Source organism: Thalassophryne amazonica, chromosome 8, assembly GCF_902500255.1.
Source record: "Thalassophryne amazonica chromosome 8, fThaAma1.1, whole genome shotgun sequence".
NCBI classification, from domain to species: Eukaryota; Metazoa; Chordata; class Actinopteri; order Batrachoidiformes; family Batrachoididae; genus Thalassophryne; species Thalassophryne amazonica.
This window is the reverse complement of record NC_047110.1, coordinates 92,125,938-92,140,068: the sequence shown is the minus strand read 5'-3', so window position 1 is coordinate 92,140,068 and position 14,131 is coordinate 92,125,938. Positions and strand designations below refer to the sequence as shown.

The 14,131-nt window shown below is 46.9% G+C and overlaps 1 protein-coding gene across 1 annotated transcript in view; it reads right to left on the bottom strand.

Moving 5' to 3' along the window:
- Positions 1–276: 276 nt before the first annotated feature.
- The window catches only part of LOC117516097, a 91,987-nt gene continuing 78,132 nt past the window's right edge, over positions 277–14,131 (bottom strand). The window contains exon 4 of the mRNA XM_034176990.1: positions 277–585. Within this exon, the coding sequence (XP_034032881.1) occupies positions 350–585 (236 nt within the window). The 3' untranslated portion in view covers positions 277–349. The remainder of the gene's footprint in view (positions 586–14,131) is intronic.

The window sequence follows — 14,131 nt, the reverse complement described above, 5'->3', positions numbered from 1 at the left end:
AGTGCTTTGGGCAGCCACGCTACATTTTCCCTCTCAGACAAGCGCTGATCTGATAGATTCATATAAACACGAGTAAATCGTTTGGACACTTCTGACAAAATGAACAGCACTAAATAGCCTCACTACACTTTCACACCACAATCGACTTTATTATTATAGGCGGCAGCTTCTTCTTCTTCTTTTTTTTTTTTTTTTTTTTTTTTGTGCTACAGATAAATACATACTGCGTCTCTTCAAGTAAACACTGGAATGTACATCAAGGTTCGTCATTAACGCTTTTTAACAATCATCATAACCTCTTGGTGGTGGTAATAAAACGTTATCTGTGTTTGTCGTTTCCATGACAACATCAAGTCCCGCAGAGTGATGCCATCCCCATCTGCTCTCTTGCTGGAGCACGACTTTCTCCTGTGACGCACAGGGGCGGTCTTGAGGACCTGCGTGCCGAGTGAGAGCGCCGCAGGCGGCGGTCAGGGTACATGTTATTGTCAAAGGGTTTGCGGTGGACACACAGGACATGTGTCTTCAGGTTCCCCTTCTGAGAGGCGCTGTAAGGGCAGTACCTGCACTGGAATGGCTTCCGTCCTGAAATAAAAAAGGAATATTGATGAAGAAAATCAAACTGAATACTGATACTGATGCAGATTGTCGTAATATAACCTCTTCACGACCTGAAATGGCCATCTGGTGAACACCAAATTGCAATGTTTGTCATTTAAAAGTAAATCTATACCAGTGTTGTATAGTAACAAAGTAAAAATACTTCACTACTGTACTTAAGTACGTTTTGGGAGACTTTGTACTTTACTTGAGTTTTTTTAATTCAGCTTACTTTCACTTTTACTTCACTACATTTCCGACCTGAATTGCATACTTCTACTCCGATACATTTTCTATGCGCCATGCCGTTACTCATTACAAAAAAAAAAAAAACAAACACATGCACACACACACACACACACACACAAAAGTCATGTTTTCACCCAGAGACACCACTGATTACTAGTGACTGTAAGTCAGGCTGACTTGTCATGAGGCATGTCCGGTAGGCTTTTTTGCAGTTGCGCACTTGGGGGGTGTTTTTCAGGAAAATGATCACTTCTCTACATTGATTACAGACCTGCTGCAGGTCTGTAATCAACTTTTCTGTAGCGCGGCTTTGCTTTGAACCTTGAACCAATCGAAGTAGTGATTCGCAGGTCGAAGCAGTGCTTCGATCTACGATTTGTGGATTTTATTTCGCTTTATCCTAATTTTTTCCCGGTAAAACCCTGAAGAGCATATGTCTGAGTAATACTTAATATTTTTATGTTAAACCGACCTGTTATGGTCTTCTGAAACAATTGATAGATGTATTTTATAACTTAAAAACGGGACCGATGCTAACGCTTTAGCATGTCTATGGCGTTTTCAATGTTAAAGGTAGCATTAAGCTGTTTGCATCAGCACGTTTGTGTTGATTTGTGTTCGTTGTCGTAAATGAGTCAAATTGTAATTTTTTTAATTTATTTTTATTCATATATTATAGCAACAACAATAGTCTACATAATAGACAATAATAGTCAATCATAATAGACTAATAATGTTACAATACAATTTTAGAGAAAGAGACGAACCTAATGAAACAAAACACAACAGAAATGATAAAACCATTTAACAATGAAAATAAATTAATACATATAAAAATAAATAACTGTTTCCTGTGAACACCTAGTGAGTAGTCTACTCTCGTGTAGGTTTTGAAACCTTGTTTCTGAAGTGTTTTTGTGTGATGTGCACAATTTTCAGTATTTTGACTAATACTACCAGTCATTTACAAGCCTAGATAAACTTTTATAAAAAAAAAAAAAAAAATCAGTCCGTTTTGGATTATTAACACTTACTTTTACTTTCAATACTTGAGTACATTTGGTTGTACATTACTTGTCATACTTAAGTACAATAAATACTAGATACTTTAAGACTTGAGTAGCATTTCAATCAATGACTTGAACTTATACCAAAGTAATTTTTTTAATGGGTATCTGTACTTTTACTTAAGTGTGATTTTCCGGTACTTTATACTACACTGATCTATACACATCACCTCGAACACTGACTAATGGTATTTCACAGTTTATACAGTTTGCATGGTCCTCTGAGGTTATCCACACAGACTGATTAAAACTCCTCTTTGTGTTTTGAAGATATGACTGTGGACAGACAGTCAGGCACACATGACCATTACATTAACCGCTTTTTGCTGCTAAGATCAGTGCTTGAAAAGCAAAGGTTAAACTAGAACAAAGACAATAGGACAATTCATTTATTTTTGATTTAGTTTAAAATTGCTTATAAATGATCATCTGTTTTTCTAGAAGGAATGGCAGCTGGAGCCATTTAAAAGCTCTATAATAGATCACAAACAGGGGAAAACAGTCTTTTGTTGAATCCACTATGACCACATTCTTAGCCAGAGGACTTTTAACCACCAAACATGATTTTTGGAGGAATTTCTGGAAAGTTGCTCCTGTTCGTCATCTTGAATACTTTTTACAGATACAGTCAGTAGTGAGTACTACTGTCTCTTTTTAAACAAGGGAATGGGCAATGGTTTCACAGGGCAGGACTCACATGCACTCAGCAAGCACATTTGGAAAATTCATGCACTAAACATGCACAAAGAGCCAGTCCGGGAATGTAAATATGGGAGAGAAAAGCTCAGATAGTAACACACAGAGGAAGTGTTGTTTCATTCTGCACACATGATGTCAATGTGCCACTAAATCTTTACACAGAAAGCAGTTGTTTGTTGCTATATCAATGGGTTAAATTTTAAATTTCAGTTATAGCACCTTTTAAGTGATTCAGTTTTACGTAAATTTAGAAAAATTTAAAATAAATTAATAACTGGCACATTTCATTCCACCCCTAAGATGCCGAGTGGCCATCACAGGAGAGAAAAGTCAGCAGTGCAGATGTAATTCCAGCAATACTGATTCAGCTACATAAAAACAAATGAACTGTATAACTAACTTAGAATGTGATGCTTTAACAACCTGCTGTATTTTTTGTGAAAAAAAAGACATGACGGTTCTCAAGATCAGGCACCTAAGTGGCTCTACTCTACTCTTTTCTACTCTTCTATTTTACTCTTCCTTTTTAGATATTTAGATATACTGTACCTTAGTATACTAGCATAGTTCCACCTTACAATTGGAATATAATCCACATTAATTCATACTTTTGTCCACATTTATCTTTATATGTATTTGTTAATACCATTATTGTAGGTTTAACTACGCTACTGTACTTTATAAACTAATTACCGTTTTTGTTTATCTTGTTAGCTTGCTAGGTACCGTTGGCTTATTAACGGCTAATTTAGCTCTTCTAACTAGAACTAGCTTATTTTCGTTATTTACAATTTTATTTTACATGATGTATTTTTTTATGATTCATCAGTTTGTGTGTTCTTTTTAAAGATATCAACATAAGCGCCTTGGGGCAACTGTTTGTTGTGATTTGGCGCTATATAAAAAAAAAGTTGATTGATTGATTGATTGATAGCATGTAGATTATGCTTTTTATTTTCCGATAGTATGCTAGCAGCGCTACCTTAGATAGATAACAATACACATTACATCATAGCTTCTGTTTCTATAATAAAATACCATGACCATGACCAAATCTTCTCCTGTATTAATATTTAGGTTTCAATACCTACTCCTGTATATTATATAGTACCATATTTATTGTATATGTTGTTTATTACCCTTAATATTTAAATCTAGTTATATATATATGATGTCTTATCTTTCTTATGTCTTATTATTTATTATTATATATACTTTTTCTTGAGCCGCTTGGGTGAGTAGAGAGAGTTCCCAAGGGATTAAAAAAAGCTTTTCAACCTACCATCCCTGGTTCTAAAGACCAGGCACCTAAGTGGCTCTACTCTACTCTTTTCTACTCTCCTATTTTACTCTTACTTTTTAGATATTTAGATATACCTTAGTATACTAGCATAGTTCCACCTTAGAATTGGAATATAATATATAAGATATACCTTACTGAATTTTCATGAACACCATTCCTGGGTTCATGGGCAGGCCTTAAGGTGCCTTGCCCACACTTGGACTCAGTTGGACCCGCCCTGACTGGACGAACCTGTCAGTCACCCACCAACCACAAAAGAAAAAAAAAAAATCGCAGGCTACCCTGATTACAATTTGTACAAATTTCCAGTATAGATGATTCATAATAATATTGATAAACATACAGTGCTTGTGAATGCTTTCATTAGTTCATCAAATGGTCTGAGTAAAACGGAAACATAAAACATAAATGATACGTGTAGAGTGTTGACTACTGCGGTAGCTCACTGCGGTATTGTATCACTTCCTGTTCCGGAGCACAGTGGTGTTTTGCTGTATCTGTTAGCTGTTTAATCTGCACAGTTAGATTGATCTAGTTAACTAGATAACGATTTGTTTCACAGTGTAATCTTCACGTGCCTTAACTAAAGCACTCCCTCTGCTGAATCACGTCTAAATTATTTACACATTATTCACTTTGCATGTTTTTAGGAATCCGCTAGCTTAGCGCAGCTACTAGCTCTTAGCCGGTATAGCATGGCGGCTTCTCCTGTCTCTCCCGCACTTTTCTGCTCTGGGTGTGAAATGTTTAGTTATTCCTCGGCCTCCTTTAGCAGTAATGGTACTTGTAATAAGTGTAGCTTATTCGTAGCTTTGGAGGCCAGGCTGGGCGAATTGGAGACTCGGCTCCGCACCTTGGAAAATCCTACAGCTAGCCAGGCCCCTGTAGTCGATACGGACCAAGGTAGCTTAGCCGCCGTTAGTTCCCTCCCGGCAGATCCCGAGCAGTCGGGAAAGCAGGCCGACTGGGTGACTGTGAGGAGGAAGCGTAGTCCTAAACAGAAGCCCTGTGTACACCGCCAACCCGTTCACATATCTAACCGTTTTTCCCCACTCGGCGACACACCCGCTGAGGATCAAACTCTGGTTACTGGCGACTCTGTTTTGAGAAATGTGAAGTTAGCGACACCAGCAACCATAGTCAATTGTCTTCCGGGGGCCAGAGCAGGCGACATTGAAGGAAATTTGAAACTGCTGGCTAAGGCTAAGCGTAAATTTGGTAAGATTGTAATTCACGTCAGCAGTAATGACACCAGGTTACGCCAATCGGAGGTCACTAAAATTAATATTGAATCGGTGTGTAACTTTGCAAAAACAATGTCGGACTCTGTAGTTTTCTCTGGGCCCCTCCCCAATCGGACCGAGAGTGACATGTTTAGCCGCATGTTTTCCTTGAATTGCTGGCTGTCTGAGTGGTGTCCAAAAAATGAGGTGGGCTTCATAGATAATTGGCAAAGCTTCTGGGGAAAACCTGGTCTTGTTAGGAGAGACGGCATCCATCCCACTTTGGATGGAGCAGCTCTCATTTCTAGAAATTTGGCCAATTTTCTTAAATCCTCCAAACCGTGACGATCCAGGGTTGGGACCAGGAAGCAGAGTTGTAGTCTTACACACCTCTCTGCAGCTTCTCTCCCCCTGCCATCCCCTCATTACCCCATCCCCGTACAGACGGTGCCTGCTCCCAGACCACCAACAACCAGTAAAAATCTATTTAAGCATAAAAATTCAAAAAGAAAAAATAATATAGCACCTTCAACTGCACCACAGACTAAAACAGTTAAATGTGGTCTATTAAACATTAGATCTCTCTCTTCTAAGTCCCTGTTAGTAAATGATATAATAATGGATCAACATATTGATTTATTCTGCCTTACAGAAACCTGGTTACAGCAGGATGAATATGTTAGTTTAAATGAGTCAACACCCCCGAGTCACACCAACTGCCAGAATGCTCGTAGCACGGGCCGAGGCGGAGGATTAGCAGCAGTCTTCCACTCCAGCTTATTAATTAATCAAAAACCCAGACAGAGCTTTAATTCATTTGAAAGCTTGTCTCTTAGTCTTGTCCATCCAAATTGGAAGTCCCAAAAACCAGTTTTATTTGTTGTTATCTATCGTCCTCCTGGTTGTTACTGTGAGTTTCTCTGTGAATTTTCGGACCTTTTGTCTGACTTAGTGCTTAGCTTAGATAAGATAATTATAGTGGGCAATTTTAACATCCACACAGATGCTGAGAATGACAGCCTCAACACTGCATTTAATCTATTGTTAGACTTGATTGGCTTTGCTCAAAATGTAAATGAGTCCACCCACCACTTTAATCATACCTTAGATCTTGTTCTGACATATGGTATGGAAATTGAAGACTTAACAGTATTCCCTGAAAACCCCCTTCTGTCTGATCATTTCTTAATAACATTTACATTTACTCTGATGGACTACCCAGTAGTGGGGAATAAGATTCATTACAGTAGAAGTCTTTCAGAAAGCGCTGTATGTTGTGTGGGCCGCTGAAGAGGAGGTACTGCTGGCCCACCACCACCAGAGGGCGCCCTGCCTGGAGTGCGGGCTCCAGGCACCAGAGGGCGCTGCCGCCGACGAAGGCTGTCAGGATGACAGCTGTCACCCATTACTGGACACAGCTGACTGCACTCAGGACGGAGTATATCAGCAGGACAGCGTCTCCACCTCAGTGCCGAGATATCGCCTTGAGCCTAAGGTAATCTTCTCTGCAGCTTATTTAAGTAAAATACTATAATACTTGTTAAACCTTTCAGGACAGCTGACTACCGAAAGCCGAGTGATCGGATAAGTACTCACCTTCCTGCTTATTGTGACAAGAGGTGGAGGCGGCTTGCCCCTCTCATCTACTGGGTGCGGTCGCATCCCAACCTGTGTGTTTGTGTTCCTTCCCGCCAGCAGTACCGGATCCGACGAGCGAAGGCAGTGGCCACCTGGGAATTCGGGACTTGGCGGTTCCAGTACTTCTGGGTTTCGGTGGCAGAGGAAATCTGGGTGGTTCCGGTTCGACTAGGACGGACGTCTCCTACCTTCGGGCCTGCCCACAGGACACCAGCAGATTTCGGCTTACACCTCCAAATTGTGAATTATTGTATCAGTTGTGCTAATTTCACAACAGTAAAACTTGTTATTCACCTTTCTCCATTGTCCGTTCATTGCGCCCCCTGTTGTGGGTCCGTGTACCTACACTTTCACAACAGGATATCTCGGCCAGCGTCATGGATCCCGAGGGGCGTCAACCGGCTGTTGAACGGCCAATGGAAGAACAGGGCGCAGCGGCGGCTTCGGGAGGGGTAGTCGGTGAGTTGCAGCGGATCCTCACCGCTTTCACCACTCGGATCGATTTCATGACCGAGCAGCACGTTCTCCTAAACCGCAGGGTGGAGGCTCTCGCCGCACAAGTGGAAGCGCGCCCTCCGGGCGCCGCTGCGGCTCTCCCTCCCGAGGACCCTGCGTGTGAGAATGACGTTCCACTGGTCGTTCAACGGTCCCTTCCTCCGTCCCCTGAAGCATACATAAGCCCTCCAGAACCGTACGACGGCTGTGTGGAGACGTGCGCGGACTTCCTTATGCAATGTTCGCTCGTCTTCGCTCAGCGTCCCGTGATGTACGCAGCTGATGCTAGCAGGGTAGCTTATGTGATAAATCTGCTTCGCGGGGAGGCACGCGCTTGGGCTACAGCGCTCTGGGAACAGAGCTCACGGCTCCTTCAGTCCATACGACAGGGACGTCGGAGCGCAGCTGCCTATGCAGTCGCCTTCCGCATCGCGGCAGCGAGATCCGGCTGGAATAGCACTGCCCTCCGCGCTGCCTTTGTAAATGGATTGTCTCTGGTCCTAAAAGAGCACCTGGTGGCTAAAGACGAACCGCGGGATTTAGATGGGCTCATTGATCTGGTCATACGGCTTGACAACCGGTTAGAAGAACGTCGCCGGGAGCGAGGCGAAGGGCGTGGCCAGGCACGGGTCGTCCCTCTCCCTTCCGGGTCCGGTCGAGTTCCGCCGTCCCCACGCTCCTCTGTTCCGGCGCTCCGTGCGCTTACGGCTCCCCCTGCTGACGAAGCTATGGACACGAGCAGGGCAACATTTAGGGCACCTGAAGCACAAAGGAGGCGGGCCCACGGAGCTTGTTATGTTTGTGGCTCGAGTGAGCATATGGCAAACGACTGCCCCGAGCGGTTAAACTCCAACGCCCGCCCCTAGAGACTGGGCCAGGGGTGGGCCAAAACATGCACGTGGGACACACCCACATTGCTACACGACTCCCAGTCACGATCCTGTATGAGGATTCAACCCTGAAGGCCCCAGCACTGGTGGACACGGGCTCTGAGGGGAATCTGCTTGACAGCAGATGGGCCAGGGAGATAGGGCTCCCTCTGGTGGCTCTTACCTCGCCTGTGCAGGTTCGGGCACTAGACGGCTCCCTACTCCCACCAATCACGCACAAGACACCTCCAGTAACTCTGGTGGTGTCAGGTAACCACCGGGAGGTGATCGAGTTCTTCGTGACTCAGGCCACCTCCCGTGTGGTTTTAGGGTTTCCATGGATGCTGAAGCACAATCCCCGGATTGATTGGCCGTCCGGGGTAGTGGTACAGTGGAGCGAAACCTGCCATCGGGAGTGTCTCGGTTCCTCGGTTCCTCCTGGCTCCCAAGCTAAGGAGGAGGTCCGAGTCCCGCCCAATCTGAAGGCGGTGCCAGCGGAGTACCATGACCTCGCTGACGTGTTCAGCAAGGATCTGGCCCTCACGCTACCACCCCACCGCCCGTATGATTGTGCCATTGATTTGGTTCCAGGCAGTGAGTTTCCGTCCAGTAGGCTGTACAACCTCTCACGGCCGGAACGCGAATCCATGGAGACCTACATCCGGGACTCATTAGCTGCCGGGTTGATCCGGAATTCCACCTCACCGATGGGCGCAGGTTTCTTTTTTGTGGGTAAAAAGGATGGCGGGCTTCGTCCATGCATTGATTATAGGGGGTTGAACGAGATCACGGTTCGCAATCGATACCCGTTGCCCTTGTTAGATTCGGTGTTCACCCCCCTGCATGGAGCCAAGATGTTCACCAAGCTGGATCTTAGGAATGCGTATCATTTGGTTCGGATTCGGAAGGGAGACGAATGGAAGACGGCATTCAACACCCCCTTAGGTCATTTCGAGTACCTGGTCATGCCGTTCGGTCTCACTAATGCTCCCGCGACCTTCCAAGCGTTGGTAAACGATGTCTTGCGGGACTTCCTGCACCGGTTTGTCTTCGTATATCTAGACGATATACTCATCTTTTCCCCGGATCCTGAGACTCATGTCCGGCATGTCCGTCAGGTCCTGCAGCGGTTGTTGGAGAACCGTCTGTTTGTGAAGGGCGAGAAGTGTGAGTTCCACCGCACTTCTTTGTCCTTCCTGGGGTTTATCATCTCCTCTAACTCCGTCGCCCCGGATCCGGCCAAGGTTGCGGCGGTGAGAGATTGGCCCCAACCCACTAGCCGTAGGAAGCTGCAACAGTTCCTCGGCTTCGCTAATTTCTACAGGAGGTTCATTAAGGGCTACAGTCAGGTAGTTAGCCCCCTGACAGCCCTGACCTCTCCAAAAGTTCCCTTCACCTGGTCGGACCGGTGCGAGGCCGCGTTCAAGGAGTTGAAACGGCGCTTCTCGTCTGCACCAGTTCTGGTGCAGCCCGATCCTAGCCGCCAGTTAGTGGTTGAAGTGGATGCCTCGGACTCAGGGATAGGAGCGGTGCTCTCCCAGAGCGGGAAGACCGATAAGGTCCTTCACCCGTGTGCCTATTTTTCTCGCAGGTTGACCCCCGCTGAACGGAATTATGACGTCGGCAATCGGGAAACTCCTTGCTGTGAAAGAGGCCCTCGAAGAGTGGAGACATCTGTTGGAGGGAACAGCCGTGCCATTCACGGTTTTCACTGACCATCGGAACCTGGAGTACATCAGGACCGCTAAGCGTCTGAACCCCAGGCAAGCCCGCTGGTCATTGTTCTTTGGCCGTTTTGACTTCCGGATTACCTACCGCCCCGGGACCAAGAACCAGCGATCGGATGCATTGTCCCGGGTGCACGAAGAGGAGGTCAGAACGGAACCGTCGGATCCCCCGGATCCCATCATCCCGGAGTCCGCTATCGTGGCCGCCCTCACCTGGGACGTGGAGAAGACCGTCCGGGAGGCCCTGACCCGTGTCCCGGACCCCGGAAACGGACCAAAGAACAAACTATACGTCCCACCAGAGGCCAGGGCCGCAGTCCTAGACTTCTGTCACGGTTCTAAGCTCTCCTGTCACCCAGGGGTGCGAAGGACCGTGGCAGTCGTCCGGCAACGCTTCTGGTGGGCATCCCTGGAGACCGACGTCCGGGACTACGTCCAGGCTTGTACCACCTGCGCCAGGGGCAAGGCCAATCACCAGAAGACCTCAGGGCAGCTACAGCCACTGCCCGTGCCTCATCGCCCCTGGTCCCACATCGGCCTGGACTTCGTCACGGGTCTCCCGCCGTCCCAGGGAAACACCGTCGTCTTCACGATAGTGGACCGTTTCTCCAAGGCGGCCCACTTCGTGGCCCTCCCGAAGCTCCCTACGGCCCAGGAGACAGCGGACCTCCTGGTCCACCACGTCGTCCGTCTGCATGGCATACCATCAGACATCGTCTCCGATCGCGGTCCCCAGTTCACCTCACATGTCTGGAGGAGCTTCTGCCGGGAACTGGGGGCCTCGGTCAGCCTTTCGTCCGGGTACCACCCCCAGACCAACGGGCAAGCAGAGCGGGCCAACCAAGAATTGGAGCAGACACTACGCTGTGTGACAGCCGCGCACCCGACGGCCTGGAGTACCCACCTGGCCTGGATCGAGTACGCCCACAACAGCCAAGTGTCGTCAGCCACCGGCCTCTCCCCGTTTGAGGTGTGCTTGGGGTATCAGCCCCCCTTGTTTCCGGTGGTCGAGGGAGAGGTCGGTGTGCCCTCGGTCCAGGCCCACCTACGGAAGTGCCGTCGGGTGTGGCGTGCTGCCCGCTCTGCTTTGTTGAAGGCCCGGACGAGGGCGAAGACACATGCAGACCGGCGGCGGGCCCCGGCCCCCACGTACCGTCCTGGGCAGGAAGTGTGGTTGTCCACCAAGGACATTCCCCTTCAAGTGGACTCCCCCAAGCTCCAAGAACGATACATCGGTCCCTTCAAGGTCGTCAAAGTCATCAATCCCGCCGCAGTGAGGCTTCAGCTTCCGGCCTCACTGCGGATTCACCCAGTGTTTCACGTCTCCCGGATAAAACCCCATCACACCTCACCCCTCTGCACCCCGGGTCCGGCACCACCTCCTGCCCGGATCATCGACGGGGAACCGGCTTGGACCGTGCGCCGGCTCCTCGATGTCCGTCGAATGGGCCGGGGTTTTCAGTACCTGGTGGACTGGGAGGGGTACGGCCCCGAGGAGCGCTCCTGGGTGAAGAAGGGCTTCATCCTGGACCCGGCCCTCCTGGCCGACTTCTACCGACGCCATCCGGACAAGCCCGGTCGTGCGCCAGGAGGCGCCCGTTGAGGGGGGGGTCCTGTTGTGTGGGCCGCTGAAGAGGAGGTACTGCTGGCCCACCACCACCAGAGGGCGCCCTGCCTGGAGTGCGGGCTCCAGGCACCAGAGGGCGCTGCCGCCGACGAAGGCTGTCAGGATGACAGCTGTCACCCATTACTGGACACAGCTGACTGCACTCAGGACGGAGTATATCAGCAGGACAGCGTCTCCACCTCAGTGCCGAGATATCGCCTTGAGCCTAAGGTAATCTTCTCTGCAGCTTATTTAAGTAAAATACTATAATACTTGTTAAACCTTTCAGGACAGCTGACTACCGAAAGCCGAGTGATCGGATAAGTACTCACCTTCCTGCTTATTGTGACAAGAGGTGGAGGCGGCTTGCCCCTCTCATCTACTGGGTGCGGTCGCATCCCAACCTGTGTGTTTGTGTTCCTTCCCGCCAGCAGTACCGGATCCGACGAGCGAAGGCAGTGGCCACCTGGGAATTCGGGACTTGGCGGTTCCAGTACTTCTGGGTTTCGGTGGCAGAGGAAATCTGGGTGGTTCCGGTTCGACTAGGACGGACGTCTCCTACCTTCGGGCCTGCCCACAGGACACCAGCAGATTTCGGCTTACACCTCCAAATTGTGAATTATTGTATCAGTTGTGCTAATTTCACAACAGTAAAACTTGTTATTCACCTTTCTCCATTGTCCGTTCATTGCGCCCCCTGTTGTGGGTCCGTGTACCTACACTTTCACAACACTGTAACTAGGTTTAAGGATATGATTCCTTCTTTATGTTCTCCAATGCCATATACCAACACAGGGCAGAGTAGCTACCTAAACTCTGTGAGTGAGATAGATTATCTCGTCAATAGTTTTACATCCTCATTGAGGACAACTTTGGATGCTGTAGCTCCTCTGAAAAAGAGAGCCTTAAATTAGAAGTGCCTGACTCCGTGGTATAACTCACAAACTCGCAGCTTAAAGCAGATAACCCGTAAGTTGGAGAGGAAATGGCGTCTCACTAATTTAGAAGATCTTCACTTAGCCTGGAAAACGAGTCTGTTGCTCTATAAAAAAGCCCTCCGTAAAGCTAGGACATCTTACTACTCATCACTAATTGAAGAAAATAAGAACAACCCCAGGTTTCTTTTCAGCACTGTAGCCAGGCTGACAGAGTCAGAGCTCTATTGAGCCGAGTATTCCTTTAACTAGTAATGACTTCATGACTTTCTTTGCTAATAAAATTTTAACTATTAGAGAAAAAATTACTCATAACCATCCCAAAGACATATCGTTCTCTTTGGCTGCTTTCAGTGATGCCGGTATTTGGTTAGACTCTTTCTCTCTGATTGTTCTGTCTGAGTTATTTTCATTAGTTACTTCCTCCAAACCATCAACATGTCTATTAGACCCCATTCCTACCAGGCTGCTCAAGGAAGCCCTACCATTAATTAATGGTTCGATCTTAAATATGATCAATCTATCTTTATTAGTTGGCTATGTACCACAGGCTTTTAAGGTGGCAGTAATTAAACCATTACTTAAAAAGCCATCACTTGACCCAGCCATCTTAGCTAATTATAGGCCGATCTCCAACCTTCCTTTTCTCTCAAAAATTCTTGAAAGGGTAGTTGTAAAACAGCTAACTGATCATCTGCAGAGGAATGGTCTATTTGAAGAGTTTCAGTCAGGGTTTAGAATTCATCATAGTACAGAAACAGCATTAGTGAAGGTTAAATCAATTCAAATCAAATCAATTTCATTTATATAGCGCCAAATCACAACAAACAGTTGCCCCAAGGTGCTTCATATTGCAAGGCAAAGCCATACAATAATTACAGAAAAACCCCAACTGTCAAAACGACCCCCTGTGAGCAAGCACTTGGCGACAGTGGGAAGGAAAAACTCCCTTTTAACAGGAAGAAACCTCCAGCAGAACCAGGCTCAGGGAGGGGCAGTCTTCTGCTGGGACTGGTTGGGGCTGAGTGAGAGAACCAGGAAAAAGACATGCTGTGGAGGGGAGCAGAGATCAATCACTAATGATTAAATGCAGAGTGGTGCATACAGAGCAAAAAGAGAAAGAAACACTCAGTGCATCATGGGAACCCCCCAGCAGTCTAAGTCTATAACAGCATAACTAAGGGATGGTTCAGGGTCACCTGATCCAGCCCTAACTATAAGCTTTAGCAAAAAGGAAAGTTTTAAGCCTAATCTTAAAAGTAGAGAGGGTGTCTGTCTCCCTGATCCGAATTGGGAGCTGGTTCCAGAGGAGAGGAGCCTGAAAGCCGAAGGCTCTGCCTCTCATTCTACTCTTACAAACCCTAGGAACTACAAGTAACAGGTTACAAATGATCTTCTTAATGCCTCAGACAGTGGACTCATCTCTGTGCTTGTTCTGTTAGACCTCAGTGCTGCTTTTGATACTGTTGACCATAAAATTTTATTACAGAGATTAGAGCATGCCATAGGTATTAAAGGCACTGCGCTGCGGTGGTTTGAATCATATTTATCTAATAGATTACAATTTGTTCATGTAAATGGGGAATCTTCTTCACAGACTAAGGTTAATTATGGAGTTCCACAAGGTTCTGTGCTAGGACCAATTTTATTCACTTTATACATGCTTCCCTTAGGCAGTATTATTAGACAGCATTGCTTAAATTTTCATTGTTACGCAGAT